At 43.7% G+C, this 26,991-nt stretch overlaps 1 protein-coding gene across 4 annotated transcripts; it reads left to right on the top strand.

The window, feature by feature from the left end:
- On the top strand, positions 1 to 26,321 carry ndel1a (nudE neurodevelopment protein 1-like 1a). 4 transcript variants are annotated; one of them, XM_078163181.1, is made up of 10 exons: positions 1 to 248; positions 3,274 to 3,370; positions 10,148 to 10,301; positions 15,116 to 15,264; positions 16,256 to 16,392; positions 16,561 to 16,734; positions 20,539 to 20,633; positions 20,744 to 20,889; positions 22,058 to 22,092; positions 25,333 to 26,321. In XM_078163181.1, exons 2-10 carry the CDS (start codon positions 3,285 to 3,287, stop codon positions 25,338 to 25,340), a joined length of 984 nt encoding a protein of 327 aa, XP_078019307.1. In that variant the 5' UTR covers positions 1 to 248; positions 3,274 to 3,284; the 3' UTR covers positions 25,341 to 26,321. The 4 variants fall into 4 exon arrangements, with proteins under 4 accessions (XP_078019307.1, XP_033467936.2, XP_033467935.2 ...); XM_033612045.2 differs by having other exon boundaries at positions 2 to 248; positions 25,330 to 26,321; XM_033612044.2 differs by lacking the exon at positions 22,058 to 22,092 and having other exon boundaries at positions 2 to 248.
- The last annotated feature ends 670 nt before the right edge of the window (positions 26,322 to 26,991 follow it).

The raw sequence follows: 26,991 nt of genomic DNA, 5'->3' as shown, positions 1-26,991 counted from the left end.
CTGTTTGTCCGAGCTGTGACTGGAAACACAACAGCTGACTGTTTAACACTTTAATGAAACCTGAGCCGCACACATATATGAGAGGAGGTGATATTTATATTTAGGGTGTACTGTCCTTTAAACACGGAGCAGCAGCAGCAGCAGCAGATCTTCATCTTCATCAGAGGAGACGGGTCTTCCTCAGCAGCTGAGCTCACAGCAGCGGACATCATGGACTGATCAGCATCAGTGTGTGAGGCGATGTTCAGGTAAGAAACATATTATGACCTCATGTGTCTGTGTCTGTGGTGGAGAAGCGGTGAAACTAAAGCACCAGAGCCAACATGTCGGCGGTGACCCGCGGCTTGTTTGCACACCCAGTTTGACAGCTGAGCTCAGCATCATGTGTCGGTGGCATCTCTGCTCCTGCTTCATGTTATCACCACATACTGATGTAACGTGTTTAGTGCATTTAGTTAAATCTCTTGTCTCGTTAGGAAACCTCATAATGTGTCACCTGGACACGCTCAGTGTTCAATCAGTGTGTTAATACAGGACACACTTCACATATATTTAATCCTCATTTTACAGAACAAAAGAAAATCATTGTTATTCTGTAAAGTCCACAGTGCACCATAAAGCTATTTAATGGTGTTTGTATTTAATGTAAGGAGCACACAGGATTTATGATGCTGTTAAAATGGCTTGTGTTGCGTTTTCCCTCCACTGTAGTAACATCTGAGATTCCCAGCAGGCTGCTGGTTGGATGTGATGTGGAGCTGAATTATTCAGGGAATCACAGGATGAGATGTTTGCAGGGCAACATACTGTATGAATGAGTGAATGAGTGAGTGAGTGACTGCTGATTAAGGTTTGTGTCTGGCTGAGCTGCAGAGTTCAGTGTGTGTTTCCTCACCCATCTGTGTCTGTGACATGTTTCATTCAATGTTAATGCTTGATGATACTTGACACAGCAGAAGCATCTGGTGATCTTTGACCTGTCTCTGCCTCTCAAGTGTTGTTGTGTCTCTGACCCTGTTGTGTGAGGGCACCACATGTTTTGGACACAAATGCAACACAGTTTATTTTCACCTCACTGAACTGGTTTGGTTTTTGTAAAGCAGAAATGTGTTGTTATTTCTGCCCACAAGATGCTCTGGCTGCTTGATTTTATGTCCACCTGTTGTTCCATAACTAAACATGCACTGGTTGGAACAGTTTAATATTTAGGGTAGGTTTTCACTCACAAGACATTAGCCTTGTGTCTTGGTGCAGAGACATGAAGCGTAGTCATATGCCGCAAATCAAATATTCAAAATACGCTTTAAAAATCTGAACAATATAACTGTTTAAAATGAAAGAGCCGGGCATGTGCACACATATAATTGAAGGGATGTGCAGAGTGCAGTTGCAGCGATATGCAGTGATATAAAAGTTGACTGTTATCACACAGTGTACATTTGCTTATCTGCGATACTAAAGGAAATGCAACGAGGCAGATAATCTCCTCTTTATTTTAGTTACTGTCAAAGACGACTTTTTACACAAACTTCCAGAACAAAATAGTTTCATGTTTCAATTACAGTAATAAAACATTGGCTCAACCAACAATAATCCTTCTGTTTCCCTTCTGACTGATAATAATATAAATTCTGTGACACTGTGAAATCACAATGAGTTTTGAGACGGTTTTTGTACAGTGAACATCTCACACTGTTGCAACCTTAGTGCAGAGGTTCACAGTATAAAGGATGACAACAATATGCAGTGTGCAGGGACATATATATATATATATATATATATATATATACACACACACACACACACACACACAGTATACAAGGGCCGGGCGATGATACGGAGAAAATTATATGTCACAGTATTTTTGACCTCAATATCGATGTTGCGACGATACTGTGGGTTTGGCTGTTGGTGCTTTCACTTTGGCTCGGCCTGGTTAACTTGTCTGACACGCCAACAGAAGATTCACCAAGATTCAAACGTAGATTAAAAACACCACAGAGAAGTGTGACGCTGTATGCCAAGAGGTGCGGAAACACATATACTGTGATCTGACTTTGTGACGCACATGATGACCTTGTAAATGGAAATGCTGAAGTGCAGCTCAGAGGTATTGGTGCTTTACTTTCTCTTACTTTAAGTAAATGCTAAGTGAACAAACTGGTCTCAGCTGCTGTTGACTCTGTGTTGGGTTTTCAGGTCAAACATCTTCTTCCCTTTTTGTTTCCTGTTAATTCAAGATGGAAAACAAAACAGAAACCAGGTGAAAGTAAACCTGTTTCAAAGACGGGTCACAAGGACAAAAGATCCTGAGCAAACACTGACTCCACATTGTTTGTTTGTCTCATGAGCTTCTTTTGATCCGCAGCCTTTGTAGGTCACAGGGAACATTGTCATAAAGATATTTTTGTCTTTAATCGATGGGAAAGTTTTAGTGTGAAAGGGTCTAAATTGAACCACCAGCCGCTGCGGCGAGAACAAAGCCTTTGTATCTGGGGCACCTGCTCCACCAGGTGAGCTGCTGCATGCCCAAGGTCAGTGTGAGCGTATTAATGTCGACTAAAATATACTAGTTTCTCATTGAGGCGTTTGATGGTGTTGGTGTTGGTGTCTGCGTCTGCGTCTGCGTCTGCTGCTCAGCACTAGTTTGGTGTTCGGGGGTTTAACTGTGGTTGTGACTCTAATGATGAGTCAGTGTGATGAAGGGGCTCCTGGACACAACTTTAACCTCTGGGAGATGTTTTATTGTTTAAATCTGCAACATATATTTTCAGTCTGTAGGCTGATGAATAAAGTGCATGTTGAAGACGCTTCAGATAAATACTGCTGCAGTGTTACAGATGTGTGCTCGTGTACAGCGTCAGCAGACCTGTTTTAGGATCTATTTAAACTTATTAAAGTCTGTTAATCAGATATAAAATGCTGTTTAGTTCAAAAAGCACATGTAAGAAACACGGATGCTGTGATGGTGTTAATATCTGAGGAGTGTGTAGATCTGTGTGAGGAGGACTCCTCTGGGTGTCTGGCAGTCTGCAGGGAGAACTTTTGATGATTAATTCCTAGCTGTGGTTTAAATCACTGATTTGTCTCTTGCTGCCTTTTTATAGAGCGCAGACAGATTTCAGGTTATTGAATTAATAAACGAGGTAGACGTAGAGAGTTTGCTCAAAAGGTTCATCAGCTCATCTCAACAGATTCAAGACTGTGTGATTAACTTTGCCTTTTTTTGTCTGGCTGTAATCACTCCTGTTTTCTTTGTTCCTTCCTCTCCAGATTTGTTTGCCATGGAAACGGATATGATCCCAAAATTCTCCTCGAAAGACGAGGAAATTGACTTCTGGAAGGCTCTTTCCCTCAAGTACAAGACAAGGTTTGTGACAGGCTCATGTTGTGCATGCTGCTGATGTTTCTTAACATCAACAGCTCCCCTTTAAACACTTAAATGAATCCTGTTTCGTCTGAGCGTCAAAACCAAACTCTGCTGTACATTTGAGACCATTTATAAAAAATAGCATCTGGGGTCACATTTATGAAACAATGTGCAGGATCCAGACTGAAAATCTATGTATGGACAAAATCCAAAAAAGGAGTGCGCCAAAAAATATTTGACCATTTGTACAGTCAGGCTTCAGCCTCGACAATTTCTTGTCTCCAACATGTCCGTCAGCATGCGTCAGAGTTTCTCCATCAAGTCTGTTTTTATACATCACAACTTTAGCATGAAAAATGGTGCACGCCTCTTTCACACCTCATTTTGTGCGTATGCATCGTTTATAAATGTCATGGGATGTGTTGACCATTAGAAAGAAAATATGAGAGTATGGCCAGCCTTTAACATATTACAAGTATTTCAGTATCATTTCGAGGTGCTTAGACTTCACTTGAGAATTTAAATTGTGTGCGAGGCCACTTTCTACCTCTCTACATCTCCACTACATTTAACTGAAAGCTGAACACATTAATATTTTACCAACAGAACATGTAATGAATTAATAAATATGGTTTGTGTGTGTATGTGTGTGTGTGTGTGTGTATAATATATATATATATATATATATATATATATATATATATATATATATATATATATATATATATATATATATATAATATGTGTATATGAAGGAATTCAAATGTGCTCCAGCTGTAACATTAAAATGCTGCTTATGTGAGCATCAATAATAATATTCAAACTAGGAGGACAGGAGGAGAGCACAGAGCTGCAGCGAGGCCAGATGCCATATCTCACACTGTTAATGAAGGTGAAAAAATAATGTGTGTGTCCAGTGTCCAAAATTAACTTTTTGACTCACCGGCCAAATGGCTAGTGAATGTTCAAACTTTACCAACCACTCAATAGATTACCATTGTTTCTTTGACTGGTGGGTGAAGCAAGGTTACTGGCCACTTGCTTATTTTACTAGCATTTGGCTAGTGTTAATTCTGGACCCTGTGTGTGTCCACCCGCCAGCTGCACAACAGGCTGCAGGGTAAATACTTGGGGCATGTTGACACAATAATGTTGTTTGTTTTTGACACTGACTGGTTCAGATTGTTGTAAGTGTCTGACAACATGATGGAAAGATCCCTACAGAGATAGAGCTCTTTGTTAGAGAGTAACATCCTTTTTGTTTCAGCCCTGACATCACCATCACCAAGTGACCCTTCACTAAGACCCGCCCCCAGACACAGACCAGCCAATCATAACGTAGCATCGGGCTGTCCAGGCTGGTTCTGTGGATGTGGAGCTAAATGTTGTGCCTGGGGCACGTTGTGTATTAATGACACTCGTTACCTGCAGAGGTTGGAAACAGATCTACGTTTCTTCCCTGTTCCAAAACCAAAATCAGACCCTGAAAAGTGTAGGGTTAGCTAACGTTAGCTAGCTACTGAAGATATAGCCTACTGAATGTATACACATGCTGCTTTTGCTTTGTAATGATTCTAACAGTGAAACAAAGAGCGACCCTGCTGTACAGGAACCAGTGAAGGGAAGCAGGGAGACCAGCTGTGTGTCATCACAGTGTGTGTGATCACAGTGTGTGTGATCACAGTGTGTGTCATCACAGTGTGTGTCGGGGCCATTCCTGTCTAAAAACAAGGATCCTACTCGTGAGGAAAAAGCTCTGTCTCTGCAGAGATCCTGTCAGTTCACACTCAGAGTCACAGTCTGAGCCCGACAGAGGCAAAAACAAACACACTTTCAGTGGACGTAAACTGACACAAAGTGGTCACACTGCAGCCTGTCTCACAGCAGCAGCCTGTCTCACAGCAGCAGCCTGTCTCACAGCTGCAGCCTGTCTCACAGCAGCAGCCTGTCGCACAGCTGCAGCCTGTCTCACAGCAGCAGCCTGTCGCACAGCTGCAGCCTGTCTCACAGCAGCAGCCTGTCGCACAGCTGCAGCCTGTCTCACAGCTGCAGCCTGTCTCACAGCTGCAGCTTGTCTCACAGCTGCAGCTTGTCTCACAGCTGCAGCCTGTCTCACAGCTGCAGCTTGTCTTACAGCTGCAGCCTGTCACACTCAATACTGGAGCTGTTTAAAACATAGTTGTTCCCATTAGAGTCTCTGAGACACACAAACATGAGGAAACAGGCTCCATGTTGACCAAGTTATCCTTTAAGTGAAATCTTAAGTGAAGTATTTTTACAGAGTGCCTGTCTGACTGACTGTCTGTCTGTCTGTCTGTCTGACTGACTGTCTGTCTGTCTGTCTGTCTGACTGTCTGACTGACTGTCTGTCTGTCTGATGAGCAGCTGTGACAGTAGCAGCACAGTGTCTTTGTGTCTGTGGGAACGACGGCTCACCACAGCAGGAATGTTTGATGTGCTCTCATGTCATCAGGTTTCAGACGCCCATTATTTCTCTTTCAATCACAAGCTGGCGTTGGCTTCTCCAGTGACTCTGCTGGAACAGTTTCATGTGTGTGACGAGCAGTGAAAGCTCCAGTGAAACCTCCCAGCTCAGGTTTCATTTTCAACACAGAGGCTCTCATGTGTCTTTGTCACCTCGTCCTTTCACTGGATTTATGTAACGTGTGCAGCTGCTGTTTCTGCCGTCGTGGTTACTCAACGCTCTAATGATGTGAGAGCTGATAAAATTAGCTGAAATCTTATCTGCAGCTGATTGAAATCACAACACTGTGCTGGAAGGAGACGAAGTCAGGCCCACACCCAGTTACATAAGAGCCTGTGGACAATGAGCTCTCTTCAAAGGCAACATCCGTCCTCTGTGTGTGTGTGTGTGTGTGTGTGAGAGAGAGAGAGATACAAGTGTTTTCTTCTCTGACTCCATTCATGACATTAGAAAACATTTCACAGAGGCATCTGATGTCATGGTGTTTGTTATTTGCTGTAAGACAAGTCAAAGTCATGGAACTGCAGTGCACCAATGACAGTCTCTGAAACATGGATTCAGACAGTCAGGGTTTCATACGCCACATTTTTAAGTTCCTGATCACACAGGAAGTGTTCATCGTTTTTAATGAGAATGAAGCTTTTTGCTCGTTGTTATGCGCTCCAGGCACCTGGCGATGAACTCCTTAAGTGGAAGCTCCTGGACCAACTGGTGGTACTCCCCATGATCCAGCCTCTTCTTTAGGGTCTCATGTACCCACACAGATCTCTGTTTATCTGCCGGCAACTTTTAAGGTGGAACGTTAACTTGTAATGTTACTCAATGCATGAGTTGATGACGTGAATCCATCAGCACACCTTAAATTTCACTGTGACAACTTTGACCATCACTTTAGTTTTTATATGACACACACTTTTAGTAATGACTTTAAAAATATAGATTAATTTGGAGCGGATTATGTGAAGGTCATATATTCTAATCCTCACTTCCTGTGGGCTACAGCAACACTAAACCCCTGAGCTTGCCTGAGAAGGACTAAATGCACAAAGCTGCTATTTTTAAATATCCCATGGAGAGAGACTCTCACTGCAGCCTGTTCTATTTTGTTGTGAAAATGTGGGCGTGCAGCCTCGTTCTGTGGACGATAAACCAGGTGCAGACTTCCATCTGTGTCACCGCTGATGAGGAAATACAGCGAGTGCTGGACGGAGCAGTGAGTGACAACAACCCCGCCCACATTTAAGAGGACTGTCTGAACACACCGAAGGTCTAGGTACCATGTCTGAAGGCTTACTGCTGGTTCCAAACGTACCCAAAGGGTTTGGACATTGGGCTTATGACCTTTGACCTGTCCTGTCCATGAGCACGAGGCCCCCTGTTGCTGACGGATGGAACAGTGTCGCGTGGCTCCATCCGAGCCACTTTGAGCCAGGGGTGTGTATGAACGCCTGATTTTTTTCTTTCAGTGCACACACAAAACGGACAGCGTGCTGCCTGTGAGGACATATTCACTGTATTTAACAATAAGAGTATTAAAGTGGAGTCACTTACTGCACCTTTAGATAAACATCAATCAGCATTTCCACAGCGTGAAGTGTTCGTCTGCTCACTGAGCTCGTCAGCTGCACTGGAGTGTTTTGTATGAAGAGTACTGAGTGTGACGAGGAAGCTCCGGTCGGTCACAGCCAAACCTTTTCAAGAGGAACCAGAGTGTTCCCACAGTGGGCTGAACACCAGCATTTGTAAATGGATTTTCTGGCTCCGTGCCAACGCCGGCACTTTCACTCACATGATGGTTGCTATTTTAGACAGCTGTGTGTGTGTGTGTGTGTGTGTGTGTGTGTCTCCAAGTGTGGTCATCCATGGTTGTATCCACAGACACTTGCGTAAGCAGCACTTACTGGTGAAGCTGTTCAGTGGTCACATGACCTGTATGCTTGTACTGAACACACTGTCAGAGGTCAGGTCGACTGAATGCACACAAGTGTCAGTCTTGGCTCAGGAGGAGTGCGTCTTGAGCGGTCTGATCCCCGGCTCCTCCTGTCATGTCTGCATGTCCAAGTATCATTGTGCAGGATACTGAGCCCCAGATTGCTCCCTGTGCCAGTGTGCCATCAGTGTGCCGTCAGTGTGCCATCAGTGTGCCGTCAGTGTGCCATCAGTGTGCCGTCAGTGTGCCATCAGTGTGCCATCAGTGTGCCGTCAGTGTGCCATCAGTGTAACCGTCAGTGTGCCGTCAGTATGCCATCAGTGTGCCATCAGTGTGCCATCAGTGTAACCGTCAGTGTGCCGTCAGTGTGCCATCAGTGTGCCATCAGTGTGCCATCAGTGTGCCATCAGTGTAACCGTCAGTGTGCCGTCAGTGTGCCATCAGTGTGCCATCAGTGTGCCGTCAGTGTGCCATCAATGTGCCGTCAGTGTGCCATCAGTGTGCCGTCAGTGTGCCATCAATGTGCCATCAGTGTAACCGTCAGTGTGCCGTCAGTGTGCCATCAGTGTACCATCAATGTGCCATCAGTGTGCCATCAGTGTGCCATCAGTGTGACTCATAGTGTAAATGACCAGAAGACTAGAAGCAGCGTGTCTGCAGGTCTTAAAATATTTTAAATTCAATTATGGAAACATTAGGCCTTAAAAGTTATTATGTAGCCTTGAATTTGAATTTGTGACGTCTTAATTGGCACAAACATTTTATCTCATTTCAGGGTTCAATAATAAGAATTGTCTAATCTCCCATAAATGTAGCATCACACTGACTCGATGGGACACGTGGGACCAAAAGAATTAAACACAAGTTTTCTTTCCAAAGCTGACCAAGAGAAAATGTAAAGACAAAGTTTATGAGCTGAATCACGAGCGAGCGTTTCACTTTAGTTTGGTAGCGTCAGAGGATGAACAGTTTGCAGCAGGTTGGAGAGCAAAGCTGTGCAATAACAATTAAACATGAAAATGAACATTAGTCTTTGTTGTTATTTGATAAGCACAAATAAATAAAACAGTTTTAGAGGGGAAAGTAGATGTTTGACCAACTGTCCTCAGTGAGCAGGTGGAAGAAAGTTAATGTTTAATTTATCCATTTTTTTAATTTATCTTTGTCGATGACTCTTCTGTGTCCATATTTCTGATGTTACAGATCTTTTTGCACTAAACTGTTAGCAAAATGTAGATGAACCTAACTCACTCTAGTATTCCTCTGTAAACCTCACTCTGCACAGAACCAGGGAAGCTGAGCCTCCCTGGAAGTGACGATTTTGTCGCGTCCACCGTGCTGACACAAGAATGTATGACAGGGAGGTCGTGTTTGAAAACTGGTGATAAACAGCTGACGTTTGAACATCATAGTCATGATGTTCAAACGCATCCTAGCACACGTTTAATGCAGTGTAAATTCTTATTTTAATGTAAATTCAATAGTGCATATTTGACCATTTCTGCTATGAAATTTTAGGGGAAGTTCAGCCTCCCTTGTTGTCTCAGAGCAATCGCCCCTGCTACTTATAGTTATTCTGTGCTGCAGTGTTTGAATTAGAAAAAGATGATTTGTGCAAAAATCAGTCTGAAATCTGGTCAGAAATATCTTGACAATGTTCAAGTGTGTGATGCCTGCAGACACCCTGAGAGAGGTGCTTTATAAATCTAAGTCCATTCACCATAATGATCTCAGTGATGTGCTGACTGTTCGTCCATCACAGGTCAAAATGTCCACCTGTCCAACACTTCTTCTTGTTTGGGACTATTTTCAGCAGCGGATTAATCATCACATTTGTTGCTGCAGTGAGGACTCGTGGCAGCAGGACAGTGTGTGTGTGTGCGACTGAGTCAAGATAAACTCCATGTGTGTGTGTTCACAGTGATGAAGGAACACACCACCCAGTGACACAGTTTGTCTCACTGATGAGTTATTAATAGTTTCAGGACAACAGTGGAGCTCAGTGGCTCAGAGGAGCCTCTGATACACACACTATACTCTGTGTCGCAATCTGCAACATGACCAGATATTAAATGAATGCAAGGGAGAATGATACTCGAGTAAATGTATTTGATTGCCATCCACATCTGACTGAGACTGTGACAGTTAGAAATCCTCTACACTCCCCACATGCGACATTGTGAACAGCAGGTTTCAGTTGTTGGAACAGTATCTGTGTCGGCGCTGCAGCGACCAGAGAAGATACAAATAAATGAGAATGCTGATGATGCAGCCACCTGCTGTGTCTCCCCCGGCTCGCTTGCTGACCTCTTTCTGTCGTGCCTTGTTGTCTAATGGCTTCTCCTCCTCTGTTTGCCTTCAGCTGCCAAGAGGCTCGGGAGGAGCTGCTGGAGTTCCAGGAGGGGAGCAGGGAGCTGGAGGCCGAGCTGGAAACTCAGCTGGGCCAGGCCGAGAGTCGTATAAAGGACCTGCAGACCGAGAACCACAGACTCAAGAATGAGGTGGAAACACTCAAGGTAACGCACTGTCCTATCTTCACTCTGTGCAGAGGTGGTGCACAGCACGTCACGGCATGGCACGGCACAGCACGGCACAGCTGTTCCTGCTACTTTCAGACTGATGTAGTGTAATTGTCATTTTCACAGCCAGCACCCACCTTGTGTATGAAGCAAATGTACTTGAGCCCATCTGTGCACCCATGGGCGTGTAGGTCTTAAAATGAGGCGTGGTCAAACACATTGTTGGCGTGCTGCTATTTTGAGGATGTGATGGCACCACTGATCAACAAAAACCTGCTCTAAAGTCAGAATGACGAAGTATTCTCCTGCTGTATGAAGAGCATGTTATTCAGATAGTAAGATGCACCTACACAGGTGGTTTGGGTCGTAGGCAGGTGAAATAATACGTCATTAATGATGAAAATGTTCATCAAATTTTGTAAAACGTGAGCAGAGCAGAGATGCTGTCTGACTCCACACTCAGCCCAGTCTCACTCCGAAGTTGTCGAAATCTGGAGCTTGGTCATTGACTGGTGGCGTCAGACACTGACAAAAAAAGACGTCCTTTAACATCGGTATGACACAAGGCTGGTCGCTGTTATAGTTCAGCGGCACTTGGTGGCGTCAGGGCAAAATGCGGGGGAACAAGAACGGAAGTTAAGGCAGTGAAACTCTGAGTAGAGCAGGCGGGAGGGGCGGATAGATGGATGAGTCCAACAAACTTTCCCCCAGGAGAGAGGTGTTCATGTCCTGTAAGATTCTAAAGCCAAAGCCTGTTCTTGTGTCTTGAACCCGACCACGTGCGTTTGTTGTTGGAGGCAAAAAAAAAAAAACATCCAGTTTTGGTGCTTTTATTTTGAAAGAGACTGTATATGAACTTTAAATTTCCTGTAAAAACAGAAGTGTGTTTTGAAAGGAGACAATGCATGTAACAGGCTGAAGTTGACACGGCGTCCCAACGATGTCAACCAAGGCATACGACGTGCAGGGTCCATGACCAAAGGTCAACACGTGACAGTCGTCGCCACACTAAGGGAGACGCTGTGTGCATTTAGCCACCAGCAGCCCTGTAACTTCACTGATTATTTCAGAAGCTAAAGGTTTTGCTCTGTTTCCTCTATCACCTTCACAACTACAGTTTTTAGTTTTGCTGCTCAAATGTCCCGTGAGATTTGCTGCGGTGACATCACTGCTCTCAGCACTCTCACTCCGATCTGCTGAATCCAGCATGCAGACAGTGTCACGGCAGCTGCAGACACACCTGGCTTTAAAGACCATGGGAGATCACACTCTGATTAGTTGAATTCATTTTACGCCCAAAACACACCTTTAATTAATTAAGGGACAAAATACAGCCCTTGTGCTTCACTGTGCGCCACACATTATGTGCCACCCTAAACACACATGTGCCACGTGGTTCCCACCTGGTGCAGCCACAGCGTCCAGATTTCTCCTCAGGTCACCACAGGTTAATACATTCAGTGTCACACTTGTGTTTGGACATGTCGTAGAGCTAGTTTTCTGTCTCGTAGCTGTCTGTCAGTCACTCACTCTACAGCAGGAAACTGCACTTCAAAATAAAAGCTCTGTGCCAGAAATTCACTGCCCTTCAGAATAAAGTGTTTTTTACAAACTTGACACGTTTGTGAGTCGTTTGCATTCAGAACAGACCCGTGACCCACTTTTGGACCACGACCCACCAGTTGGGAACCACTGCACTATAGACTGTTTAGATGGGCCCCCTGACGCAGGTGTTGGCCGACCTGTCAGTTATTATTATTTAAAAAAAACACACTGAACACTTTGCCTTACTGTACAACCTGTACCAGGACAGTGTGGCGTGTCTCCATGTGACGCTGGAGATGAATATTTGATGTGTTCTTCTTATGTCACCGTTCGTCCTTGAGTGCAGTGTCTTGGGAGGAGAAGTAACAGCTGTCAGCTGCTCCTCTGGACGCACTCAGCACGTGTTTATTTGCTCTTGACGTCCTGCAGCTTTGTCTTTCTGCTCACAAGTCAGAGGTCATGGGAAATCTGAAGATCACACCTTTAGGAGCTTAAAATAAAATCTCATCCCATGATGCACAGCACAATTAAGTTCATAGGTGTGTGTGTGTCGGAGGCCTCAGTGAGGAGCTGCTACAGTCTGTGAGTCTACGTGTGATCTAAATGTTAATCTCACCTCAGGAAGATGCTGCTGCTGCTGATGTTCCTCTCTTTTCTAATCTCAACACTTCTAAACCGACTCCTGCTCAGTCCTGTCGTCTGTCGGCTGATGCAGCTGATCTGTGATCTGTCTCATACATAATGCATCAGGTTGTGTCTCTCAGTCTTATTCTCACTCCATAATTACAGAGCGGCGGGAAGCCCATTGATGTGTCTGTGTTTCCAGCAGGGAGGAGATATTACTGCCAGAGTGTCTGTCAGCTTTCAGAGCAAAGTGTTCACTTGATGTGTGGAATCTGTTCTGTGGGAGGAAACCACAGCCCTGGAAGTTTTTTTTTTCTTTTTTTTTGGTGAAGATGTTTTTGCTCTTAATGATACGATGGCTCGGTGAAGTAGTTTCACCCAGTGATGGATGCAGCCCTCTGTACAAACAACACATTTCCAGAAAAAGACGACCTCACAGAAAAGTCAACATAAACAAAAGAAAGAAACAAAACACAACCTGGAGACGGTTTCCTTCTGTTGTTTTGTGTTGTAAAATGCAGTTCATTCAATACGTTTGATGCAAAACTACGGTGGCCTTGAAGTGAACTACATTTTACAATACAAATCAAGAATTCTGAAACCTCAGCACCACATCACACCACGGACGACACAACATTTAAAAAAAACACAATATTTTAAAGGGAAATCTGACAAAATGAGTCAATGACATCTCAGAACATGTAACAACATGCAATGCTTTAGAAAACACATTTCAGAAAACATAATATTAAAAGACACATTTCAGAAAAGACAACGACATTTTACAAAATAAATCAACAATTAAAAAACACAACATCATTTTTGGAAACACTGACATTTTAAAAATGCAACGCTGTTTTAGAAAAGACGTTTCAGAAAACATATTTTAAAGACACATTTTGGGAAACTTAAAGTTTGTCTTGGTGTGTCGGTGCGTTATTTAAACAACAGGACAGGACAACAGAGGAGAAACCTGCAGGCTCTGTCTCTTTCTGCACGGTGTCCTAAATAAACTGACTATTTTTTTGCATTGATCTCAGTCTGTGGAGCTTTTTGTGGCCGTCCAGCGGGTTTCTCCTCTGTTGTCCTTACATATAAATATCTCTCTCCGCTGATCACCAGACGTCAAAACTCTGACAGACCGGCCACTCGAGGCTCTGTCAGGGGGGACTGTATTATTCCAATGTTTAAGACCTCTTTTGGACAGTCCCGCTTCTCTGCTAAAGGAGTCAGACTTTGGAATTCGCTTCCCAGCGAGCTGAGGATGGAGACTGATCCTAACATCTTTGGCAGGGACCTCAAAAAATGGCTTAAGTCTGGACAGAGTTGCTCACATGAAGAACTTATGAACTTATCTGTATTTTATCTGCTTTGCTTTGTATCTTATCTATCTTCTTGTATTTATCTCCTTTCTTAAAAGCCTCCTGTGGACAAGTGTTGAGAATTAGCACTCGTGCTAAAACACTTAAAGCAATGCATCTGGTTTGTCCAATGTTTTTGTGATGTCCATATCAAATAAACAAATAAAAAAAGAAAAAAAAGAAAACACAATGTGTTGGGAAACAGAATATTTCAGAAAACGTGTCATTTAGCATTTTGGAAAATAAGTCATTTTAAACTTGCAGACAAAACAACAGCAGTTTAGGAAACAATGACATCATCATACAAAAGCAGTGAGGTTTAGAAAACACATTTAGGAAAACAATATTGTAAAAGACACGTTTCAGAATCGACATTTGATAAATTAAATCAACTAATAAGAAAACAGCACAACATTTAAGAAAGGGAGAACATTTAACAACGTCTGTGGGAACACTGACATTTAAAAAAATGCCTCTGTGTTTTAGAAAACACATTTCATAAAAGAGAACATACAGTAAATAAATTGCACAACAACATTTTAGAGAACAGACCATTTCAGAAAATTAGTCATTTTAGCCTTTTATAAAATATATTAACATTTCAGAAAACACAATATTTCAGAGATCAGAAATTTATAGAAAATAATTAATGTTAACCTTTTAGAAAACAATGTTAATGAAAACATGTAACATGAATACAAATATTTTAAGATATTTAAGATAATAAAACAGGAGAACAAATGTTTTTATTTATTTTTTTGGTTGAACATATTTTGTGCAGTGTTATGTTTTGCTCCTGAAGACCACCGTACAAACATCACATCACAAAATCAAATATATCTCAGCTGTTCTGTTTCACTGAGATGTGAATAGATGTGCTGACTGAGACTCAGAGGTAGAGGAGGTCTGTGTGGCTGCAGTGAGTCAGACGCAGCAGCAGCAGCAGCAGCAGCAGCAGCAGCAGCAGATATAGGTCAGACACACAGACGGGCCGGCAGTACTTATTGAACTGATTGTGTCGGAGCTGGTGCAGATATAGGTCACACCTCACATCCGCTGCCTAACTGTGCCGAGGAGGAGAATCAGGGGAGCACTGAAAAATAAATGAAAGCGTGCGTGTGTGTGTGTGTGTGTGTGTGTGTGCAGTTTAAATCACATCCTGATATGAAGCTCTCCTTCCTAACGTGTCCTAGATTAAACACGCATGATCAATAACGCTGTCTGTCTTCATCTTGTCCCGTCCTCCCCCTCTGCTCTTCCTCTCTTCCTCCTCTTCTTCAGGAGAGGTTTGAGCAGCAGTACACTCAGAGCTACAAGCAGATCTCCATGCTGGAGGACGACCTCGGCCAGACGCGCAGCATCAAGGAGCAGCTCCACAAATATGTGCGAGAGCTGGAGCAGTCCAACGACGACCTGGAGAGAGCCAAGAGGTGTGTCTGTGATGCTCACTGGAGTAACACACAACACTGAATTCACTCTGCTCCTTTATTGTTTCTTAAATAAATATTTACTTCTCTTCATCATGAGGATAATACAGGACAGACGTGTTCTATTGTGTTCATTAATTTGAGAGGGACAACACACATAAAATATAACCAATGCAGTGTTTATAGGGCGTCTAGCAGTCGCTGATTTATTGTTCTTGTCTCTAGTCAGGATATTAAAGGATAAATAATATAATACATAAATAAAAACACAGACTACACACACAGTAACGGAAACAACAATGACTGATAATAACAACTAAGAACAATGAAAGTATGTTTACTGTATTGAAGCTCATTTTATGCATCACTAAATAAAGATTTCCTTTTTTATCATGAGGAAAACACAGCACAGATATTAAGCTTTATTTTATTTATTTAATTGCCAGGGAGGCTACATTTAGCCACTGTTAGGTTTTAAATGTGTGTGTAATGTGTGTGTGTGTGTAGGACCTCCAGCCGTAGCTTATGTAGAGTCCCTGATTAGTCTCTCAGAGGATAAAACATGACGGCACAGACACAAACAAACACTACAAACAGCAACTTGAACAAAGTCACTGCTAAGAACGATTTAAAAGAACAAGACAGAAGTTAAATTAAAGCTCAGTTTTACGCATGACTAAAAAGGTTTATTTATTATTCAGATAATAATGAATGATTAATGAACAGAATCAAATCAGCTTCTTTCTCATCCCTGTTTAATCTATATGGAAATTTAGCGAGGATTTGTCCTTGTAACAATCAGCAAACAGCTCAAAGTCAATTGATTTCTGTCTTGAATTGGATTCAAATCAATGCTGCAGGTATTGATCCTTTATCCCCACTTGATTAATCATTGATAAGGAGATAGGACGTGCAGACAGCAGCCCTCCCAGAGGACGTGTAATTAATGACGTGTCAGTTTCAATGTTGCTTCCTTTGTAACTCTGCTCCTCAGAGCGACCATCGTGTCTCTGGAGAACTTTGAGCAGCGTCTGAACCAGGCGATCGAGAGGAACGCCTTCCTGGAGAGCGAGCTGGATGAGAAAGAGTCGCTCCTGGTGTCTGTGCAGAGATTAAAGGACGAAGCCAGAGGTGATTATTGACCACATTGAACTAATGAGCTGCTCTGTCAGTCACTGGCTCAATAACATACAGCTGCTGCAGCCCAGTGCACAAGATCTACTCTCCCACAGATTTCTTTGTGTTGTGTCCTTCGCTGATCTGTGCAGAGCTACAACATGTTTGTTTATTTGTTTGTAGACCTGCGGCAGGAGCTGGCCGTACGAGAGAGGCAGTCAGATATAAGCAGGATGTCCGCTCCAAGTTCGCCCACACAGGACAATGTGAAGATGGACAGTGCTGTGCAGGCCTCCCTGTCTCTCCCTGCGACCCCGCTGAGCAAAGGTCTGGACAACGCCTTTGCCAACCCAGCAGGTAGCTGCAGCCTGTCGTCCCCCGAGCACGTTCATTTTCTCTCACCATGGACGCACAGACGGAGAAATCTGTCCGCCTGCATTCTGCTGCTTCCTTTCTGTTGCTCTTTTATTTGTGTCATATGAAGAAACGAGGAGCCGTCAGAGAAATATGCATCAACCATTGGTGGCATAAATAATCTAACGTCAGGCACATGGGTCAGTGGATTAGAATTAAATGTATTAGATCATTAACGCTGACACATCGGCACATGTACCTTCCTCATTTTTATCATGTATTAGACCAGAGGCGTCAAACATACGGCCTGGGGGCCAGAACTGGCCCGCCAAAGGGTCCAAAGGGTCCCATCTGGCTCAGGAGATGAGTTTGCACACCTAATGTTGATGCACCTGTGAAGGCTGAGAGGAGCCAGGTTTTAACAGTGAATAGAAACTCTGATCAGAACACAGCTCTCTGAAACAGCAGTGAATCTGGCTGTGCCATATCATTTCATTCACGATAGTACCGGCATCATTTTAATATGATATGAAACATTCATGTCGTGATATTCAGAACATTTCTGCTTGTTTTTATATTGATGTCATACTGTTACCCACGGCAACAACAAGCATGGCTGAAAGTGAACTCATTACCGACTCTGAGGTGGTTCCACAAAGAGGAGCAGCTTCAGTAGTGTGGAATTAACTGTGGCGTCCGCTCAGAGGGAACTCATTCAGCGGCTCCTCTGGCAGCAGCACAGCGTCTCTCCCTCTCCTCTCTGATTCTGTCACAAACCTTTGGTGATGTAAACCTACGTGAATAAACTCCATATATGTGACTGTATCATAACAGCCTGTCACAGGTTACAGCCTGATGACTAGAGGAGAAATGGCAGAGCATCAAGGTCCAGGTGGAAACAAAACAACTCAGTCATTTAGGATTTTACTCAAAGAAGGAAATCAGCTGTTGGTTTATATATATATAGATCCCAGGGGACATTTGTTTAAATGTGTAATTAGTGTTAGATTTGATTTAGTTGAACATTTAATATTGTGACAGAATCTGAATCTGACTCTGAGTTACTGTTGTTGTTCACAAACTAAAGAAATGAGAGATCAGTTTAGTTTTTACTGAATATTTGAAGCAAACTGTGAAACCAGGTCACTGATTCTGTTCTTGAATTAATAACACATTTATTTTTTTTACTAATTTGTCCTGAAATGTTGTGATATTGTTTTAATAATGATGCATCAGATGTATATAGCGCTGTCCAGGACACTCAAAGACGCTTTACAGTGCTGAACAATGTCAGTGATGATAGAATAAAATGAAAAATGACTCAGTTTGAACAGATGTGTTTTTAACAGTGGTTTGAGAGTCTGTAGGGAGTCTGCCTCTCTGCTGTTGAGTGGGAGGGAGTTCCAGAGGGTTGGGGCAGCGGTGGCGAAGGCTCGGTCCCCCGAGGTTCGGTGCTTGGTCGTAGTGATGGGGTCAGGAGGGCGGAGTCAGTAGAGCGAAGTCGGCAGGTGGAGGAATGGCGGAGGAGGAGGTCAGTGAGATTGGGGGGGGTTATTGAGGGCTTTGTAGGTGATGAGGAGGAGTATTGGGCAGGGAGCCAATGAAGCTGTGTGAGGACAGGTGATGTGGTCCCTGGAGGGGGGGCGGGTGAGTAACTGGGCGGCAGAGCTCTGTATGTGGTGCAGTTTGTGAAGGCTGGTAGAGGACCATAGAGAAGCTGTTACAGGAGTGGAGTCTGGAGGTTATGAAGGCGTAGAGGAGTATTTCTGCAGTGAGGGAGGTGCAGAGATGGAAGAATGATGTTGCTGATGTGAGGTTTGAAGGAGAGAGTGGGGTCAGTTATGATCCCAAGTTTTCATACTGAGGGGGAGGAAGTGACATCGTGGCCATATCGCCCAGCTCTAGCAGTGAATATTTATTGTGGTCATATTTAAAAATACTGAACATTGTGCAACATGTCGTCAACCAGCAGCTTCACTTCAGTGTTACCCTGCTGCCTGCTGAGGCACTGATGACTGAACAACAGCTTCACTTCAGTGGAGATCATGAATTAAAGCACACGTGATGAAAGTGAGTCGTCGACTGACTGAATGTGGACGAACTGAGACACACTGTTGAATTTCACAGGATGTTCATCACTAGTCTTGTAACTGGATGAACATTGTCAGACCAGACTTCTTTACACTAACAATGGGAACAATTTGGAGGTGTTGTTAGTTACAGGTTGTTATGGACTGGTTTAACTGGTCCAGCCCACTTGAGATCAAACTGGGCCGTATGTGTAGTGTGACACTCCTGTATGAGACCATATTCATTCATTCTTAAAGCATCTGTAGTCAATATGTTTGTTATTAACAATGTGTGTGAAAGCTGTTGATCGTAGTGATGAACCCTCATTCAGTGATCCGCAGCTCTGCAGTGTCTCAGATCTGTGGAGCCTTTGATTGTTTGGTAACTCAGTGTTTTGGTTTCAGGGCTCACGACTTTACTGTTTTGGCTCACTCTCACACACACTGTGGTTTCCCTCGGCAGCAGGCAGCTGTTTGCAGAGATAAATCAATCAGCGTGCACCACCTGCTCAGCAGCAAACAGCAGACAGACACAGTTAGAGACAAGCTGGTGAACACAGTGGAGCATTTATGTTTCCCTCTGGAGTCACTGGAGACCAGGAACAGTTGAGAATATTGGACGACAAACACACAGACTGTCACTGCTGGATGTGTATCAGGAGCTGTTTGCTGTTTAAACTGAGTGGATGATAATGTGTCAAGATTGTTTTTACAGTTTGTTCTCCAAGCAGCCAGAAACAGTTGAGCAGGAGAAATCAGGTTCCCATGTGCCCACGGGGCCGCAAGCTTTAAGGTGAGGAGTAAGATCTTAAAGTCAGTGAAGCTGCTGAAGGACAGGTGATGTGATGTGATGTGATGTGATTGGTGGATGGGGCTCTGGACCAGTGGAAGTTTGTGGATGGGTTTGAGATGGAGACCAAAAAGAAGTGAGATACAGAATCAATGCAGGGTGTGAACAAGAGTGGCGGCACTGTGCGGTGTGAGGGACGGGCGGAGGTGGGTCATGTTGCGTAGATGGAAGCAGGCAGACCGAGTGACATCACTGATGTGAGCGTGGAATGACTGTGAACCTGCAGGGACGGGGAAACTGAGGAGTTAGTGTGAAACTGTGTTTGCTGAGGTTCATTTGGTGCCAATGAGAAATTCTATTTTGTTTTGCACTGTAGGCGTTCAGCCTGTCAGTGGCTCTGTCCAAAATCTGTATTCACTTGCCAAAAGCAGGTGAAGTTGAACGTGTGAGTGTGATTTTAATGCACTATTAAGAGTCCTCACATATTCCCACAGTGGAACAAAGAAAGTCGCATCCATTGTACGACCTCTACATTCTGCTAAAAGCCCCACAATGCACTGGGACACTACACCTGCAGAATGATGATTCATACAGTAAATGTATCTGATATCTGGTAGGAGGCCCCGGGGCAGACCCAGAACACACTGGAGGGATTATATATCTCATCTGCTCTGGGAACACCTTGGGCTCCTCCAGGAGGAGCTGGGAAATGTTGCTGGGAGCAGGGACGTCTGGGGTGTTTGCTCAGCCTGCTGCCCTCATGACCCGGCCCCGGATGAGCAGATGAAAATGGATGGATGGACAATAAATGTCAAAAATGTCATTTGACTGCTCAGTGAGGAGTAAAGCACTGCATGTGTGTAATACAGGGAGCAGTGACTGAGTGAATGACACAGATGAATAACTGCAGATTTAACCAACACGTCTTCTGTTCTCTCTCCTGCACAGTTCTATCAAACGGCTTTGGCAGCAACTCTCCGCTGACTCCGTCTGCCAGAATATCGGCCCTCAACATCGTCAGTGATTTACTGCGGAAAGTCGGGGTGAGTCACTGCTCCAGGACTTTCCCTTTCTCTTCCTCCGTATCTCAAGCATAGTGCAGAAAGTCCCGTCTTCCCTTCATGTGTTGTTGGTGTTTACGTCTCCACCACAGGCTCTGGAGTCCAAGCTCGCCGCCTGCAGGAACTTTGCCAAGGACCAGAAGGCGAGGAAGGCATACTCTCTTGACAACGGCAACGTGCTCAACGCAAACACGGCGAACTACTCGCAGTCACTCCACACATCATACTTTGACAAAGCGTGAGTGAAACCTTTGAAACATTTTTCATGTCTTAGTGATCAGTGGGGAAAGATTAATGACAGACTGTCACATTAAACCACAAGATTCCTGTCACATGTGTTCATGTGAACATGTAGGTGTGTTTATAATGAGAAAGGGAAGTGGTGCGATGTAACGAAGCACAAATTCAACATACTTGTACTTTAGTTTAGAATTTCCATCTTATGCAGCCTTACACTTCTGCTCCACATCTCAGAGACACATATTGTACTTTTCACTCCACTATATACTGTAAGGGTTGCAGCGGTACACCGTGATATTAAAAACAACTAGACGGAGAATCTGAACATTATTTTAGTTATTTTCCAAAGGTAATCTTTTTACACAAACTTCCTTTTTAAAAAAAGGTTTCCAGTTTCAATGATAATAATCAAATTAGGGCTTTTATCTACAAGTGCCTCAGATAAAACGTTGTTTTGTTTTCATTCTTTTAAGGATCATTTTGACTCATAATAATAGTAATAATTCAGTAATACTGTGAAACTGCGATGTGTATAAATCCCATACTGTTGTAACCCTGCGCTCCATCTGACAGCTTTAACTTCAGTTACTTTTCAGATTACAGTCTTATGTCTCCCGTTCCGTCCAGTGAAAACCACATATCTCCAGATGTGTTGATGTTGAATGTTTCTAATAAACTGAAGGATGATGAGGAAGAGTTTCTTTATGTGTTGAGAAAAATTCTCCCTCTTCTGAAGCTAAATAAACTCATTAGAAACCCTGTTGGATCAGCTGGAAGATGCATCGTCACAAAGCTTAAAACACCATGTAAAGTTGACCTTGTAGAGATACGTGGTTCTCAGAGGACAGCCACGCTGCAAACATATGATGATCTTATAGACCATGATGCATTGCTGTAGATTAAACTAACCAACAGTATGAAGAGGAGTTAAAATAAACACAACCTTAAACATCTACAGCAGAAGAATGAACCCAGAAACATCAGATAGAAGACAGGAGGAGAACACTCTGACTTTCACAGTGTGGCGTCAGTACTTTAACTTCAGTAAAGGATCCGATTACTTCCTCCACCTCTGGTGAAACATCATGAGACATGTGTTGTGTGTGATGTGCTAACGACTCAGGAGGAGAATCTGAGACCTGTCTGTGTGCGTTTGTTCCCAGCAGGACAGAGATGGTCACGTTCCCGTCGTTGATTCTGGGTAATCGCAGCTCCTCTTGTTCTCTGAGTGTGGCGGGCGCATTCATGCATGCTGCTGCTGATTTTAACCATTCTTCTCTTCCCATGTAGAGCTGGTAGGAATAACCATGACTGTGGGAGAGATCCCGGCCACTAACTGCTAAAGGGTGGTGGTGATGGTAGTGGTGCTGTGACGGTGCTGGAATTTTCCTGCTGTCTTTTTAACTCTTAGCTGACCTAATAGATCTTTCTCCTGCTAGTGTGTTCATGTTTTGGCTCCAGATCTAACCTTTAATGATGAATAACAAGCAGAGCTTTTGTGTGTGCGTGTTTTGGTATTTTTGTGTTCTGTCTTAGGAATGAAGTTTGTCAAAAAGAAGAGAATCCTGATAACAAAAATGAAATTTGCTGGCAGAACTTAAAACCAAAAAGTGTTCGTTGGCCTGTCAGCACTTTATGACGTCCCCACGCTGTGTGTGTCTCTCAGCTCTGAGCCCACTGGTTCCTACTGAAGATGTAAATCTTTAACAATGGGTCACAAATATATTGCATGAGGTGTGAGGCGACACTTTGGCACAGCAATGCTTTGACCTAAATGCTAACATGCTGATGATCAGCAAGTGTAACGTTTAGTAATCTTTATTTATAAAGTGCTTTGCATGTCAGAGTAGAGCAGCAGAAATCTAGACGCATCAGACCAAGCGACTGTTTCCTCTGTATTTTTAACCTCCCATCCGACCAGATGTTTGCTGATAAATTCGGGGTTAAATTTTAGCTGAATCAAAGTTCTTCAGTAGTGCCCAGTGTTTGTGCTGCATCACTCCTCTGTGCTCGTGTTGACAACAGTTACTTGTCTCAGGCTGGTGGTGAGAGCAGAGACTGGCAGTGTGACGGTGTGTCGTGTTTCTGCTGTGCGAGGGAGAACTACAGAGGCAGAGTCGCATATTGAGACACACACACACACACACACACACACACACACACAACAACAACAACAAGGTCATTGTCCCTCTGGTTTCAGAGAAGGGCGTTTGTTATGTACACCGCTCACCTTCAGCACGTCTGGAAGACAAATGCATTGTGTCTCACTCACAGTAACTCAGAACAAGAACAGAGTGTTGGACCTTTGCTCTTTTTGAGAACAGACCAAATGTGCCCAAAATATGTCGAGTGTCAGAAGTTGACACGGTCAGATTGTGTTTGCGTATTTATTGATCTAAATCAGGGAGCTTCTCCACCTTTAGGGCCCGGCCACATGCTGCACCTTAAACCCTCTGGAAAACATGAGCTCGGGTTCTGGGCGCTTGTCTCCTGCCACCTGTGTGCCAGCTTTCAAAGGTGCAGAGGAGGCAGGTTGCACCTAAAGTTGTTCAGCTATATCGCATCGTAGCCTACTCACAGGAAGTTCAAACTTTGGAGCTGATCTTCTTCCAGGCACTGTTGTTTAAGTGCTGTTTGTGGGAGAGATGTCTGACTGTCCTCTGTCACAGGACATGAGTGTGTTGTGCTGCGTTCAAGTGACAACCTCCGGGGCTGAGAAATGAAGCCAACACACAAGTGACAAAAACTGCAGTACCTCTAACGGCCACTTGAGGCTGGCTCCATGAGCGAGTCAGTCTCCACAGACCCACATGTTAAAGGCCACAACTTTACAGCAGAAACTTTCTCGGAACCCATCGGCTGTATTCGGCGTCTGACTTCCGGCAGATGGCGATACAGCCTCTGGGGGCAGACCCCCGATAAACATGTTTACAGCCTGGTACAGAAACAGTTTTGGTCCCTGCAGCTAATATGAACATTGATGACGCCTGTCGAGCAGGTGAATGTTTTATAACTCACCTGTTTACATTTGATCAAAGCTTAAAGTTACAGATGATTCAGGGCGGGCTGCAGCTCCACCCCCTCACCCCAAATATGGTCACTTCTGGCTCCAAAGAACCCAAGATGGTGACGGCCAAAATGCCGAACTCAAAGCTTCAAAACTGGAGTCCAGAAACCAGTGGGTGACGTCACCATAGCTACGTCCATTACTCTTACAGTCTACATTCACAGCCTAGTTTGGAGCTGATCCTCTTCCATGGGACAGACGTAAAGCTCTGGAAGCTCTGCACTAAAATAATCCCCTTCTGTTCCATATTCATCACAGACTGATGTGTACAGTAAGAAGGGAAGATATCTACCAGCTGTGATTGGTTGTTTCCTGCCACAGGACAGACGGCGTGCTGTGCTGCGATCCAAAAGTTGAACTTAGTTTATTTTGGGGTGCAGCCTTCGCACCCTGAAAATGATGCACTCAGGAACTCTTGCGCGCCTCAACACATCTACAATGAAAACAGTGGATTTCAGGGTGCACAAAACACAGCATGTGTCCAGACCCAGTACGGGACAGTGGTTCCCAACTGGTGCAGCCACAGGATCCAGATCTCTCCTCAGTCAATAGTTCACGGTCCACACAGTTTAATACATTCAGCATCACACTTGTGTGTGAACATGTCGCTCTGCTGTTCACTGTCTGTCCGTCAGTCGCTCACTCTACAGCAGGAAACCATTCTTTAAAGTAAAAGCTCTGTGCTGGAAATGAACTGTACTTTAAGATAAAGTGTGTTTCTTACAAACGTGACACCCTCACCAGTCACGTGCACTTCATTCAGAATGGACCCCAGACCCACATTTGGACCTGGACCCACCAGTTGGGACCCACTGCCTCAGACTATATTGTGTTAAAGCAGAGCTCATTAATTTATATATTTGGCAGTTTATGTTGATGAATCATGAAACTGAGTTAAAACCTGCTCTGGTTGTGGTTCAAAAACTCCTGTCAGCTGTGGCTTGGGAACTTTCCGCCCTTCATTCATTCCAGACTCGTGACTCACATGGCCCAAACCAAACAAGGGATACCAGTCATAGTTGGACGATGACCCACAACAGAAACCAGTGTAACCAGTAGGTCAGGTGAACTTTGCGTCTTCCTTCCCGCTTTCTGCATTCAAGTTCCATTTTTAGCAACAGGTGCATAAAGTGCATCATCTCTGTCCCAAAGCAGCAGCAGCGTCCTCTGTGTGTGTGTGCATTATGTTTTTGTCCTGGCAGAAATGAGCTCCGTGTAAACCAGCTTGTTTCATTATTGCAGCTTTCAGTTGAATTGTATTTAACTTCATCAAATACATGTTGTCAGTGGCTGGTGGTGGGTTGATCCATGTATGCACAGATGTCGGCCACAGGCTCCTGGTTTGATGCAGCTCTTGTAACTTTTTTGCAGCAGGACGGTGAACGGACTGAAACCTGGCGCCCTGACAGCCATCACGGCCCCTCCCGCCGCCTCCTCTGCAGGCTTAGTGCCCCTCGCTGTGTGACGTGAAGCCCAACACACTCGTCGCCTCGACATGTAAAGAAGAAAAGGCCTCAGACAAATACTGTAAATCTTGGTTGGTGTACTGTCACCCGGGGCCGTCTCTGTTGCACTGTAGCTGTGGGTCTCTGTCTGTATATCTCTTGTGTTACTGTTTCTGCTGTCGGCTCACTGGCTCGTACAGAACGGTGCCTCACCTGACTGCTCGGGACACATTTAAAGGGTTCTTAAAGCTCTCACTCTGATTTGTAAAACGTGTGCACCGTATATCTAAAAAGGGAAATATTATGCAATTAAAGGTTTTTTTAAAATATTTAAACAGCTTTTTCAACAACATTAACGAGCAATAACTTGAGCTGAGTGCACTCACACCCACCTGCTGACACTATGACTGGAGAAGGAGCAGTTGGCTGATGTGCAGATGTCCTGGATGATGTGCCACATGGCCTCCATCAATTATTGATGCTCCAACATGTGCAGCATGTGAGCCTGACAGGTTCATGTGTTACACATTATCTCATGTAACCCCTGTTTTTATTGCATCTGGAAGGGAAGGGGAGTCTTTGTGTCTTTGTGTCCGTGTAGTGAGTACAACACACCATCTGTCCTCTGAGCTGTGTGACATGACGTGTACAGTATTGGTCATATTGATCGTTTATTTTTAGGCGGCCATTGAAGGGGAGCTGTCGTAGTGTTCGGACCAGTTAACCAGCATCTTGTTTCCTGTATTCAAAGTGTTTTACCCCATTTTAAAACCTTTGACTTGTGACTCGACACTCGGCAAGTGAAGCACTTTTTATTCTTTTTCATTGGAGTGCAATATTGCCTGTTTGTTATAGTTTGTGGGTTTAATTTATTTCAGATTTCTTTTACGGCATGTTTTAATAAAAGGTGTAATTCTACTGCATCTGTGAATGTTTCAATCAGTTTTGACTGTGACTGTTGCTTTCAACTAGAGCTGCAACAACTCAACTGTTTTGACAATTGATTCATCGTTTCAGGCAAAATCTCATCTCGTTCTCCAGTCGCAGCTTCTCACATGTCAATATTTGCTGTTTCTTTGTTTTACATGATCGTAAAATGACTTTCTTTGAGTTTCAGTTTGTTTGTTTCAAAACAAGCGATTTGAAGACGTCACAGCGGCTTTGAGAAATTATGGTGAGCATTTTTTGTTTTCTACTTTTGGATCTTTCACAAACCTAATGATTAATTGAGGAAGCAGTCAGAAGATGAATCATAGGCTGTAACTCTACTTTCAGTCTCTGTTTATCTGTATTTTTAATGATTTGTTTAGTTTCCAAAATGTCAGAAGTGAAACAAAAAGTTCTCAGAGCCAAAGATGACTTTGTCAAATTGCTTCTTTTGTCCGCTCGTTAAACTAAAACCCAAAAATACTCAGTTCATTTTGACAAAGGCAGAAAATCCAAACATTTGAGAATCTGAAAGCATTTGATTCATTTATAAGTGACTTAAAACAATGAATCAGTTATTAAAGCTGGTGCTGATGATTATTTTTCAGTTCATTGTTTCATCACTAGAAGACGTTCCACATGGTTCACGTTTGATGGATTC

Source organism: Epinephelus lanceolatus, chromosome 21, assembly GCF_041903045.1.
Source record: "Epinephelus lanceolatus isolate andai-2023 chromosome 21, ASM4190304v1, whole genome shotgun sequence".
Lineage (NCBI taxonomy): Eukaryota > Metazoa > Chordata > Actinopteri > Perciformes > Serranidae > Epinephelus > Epinephelus lanceolatus.
Note: the sequence above shows the minus strand (reverse complement) of the source record. Positions and strands in the feature narration are given on the sequence as shown.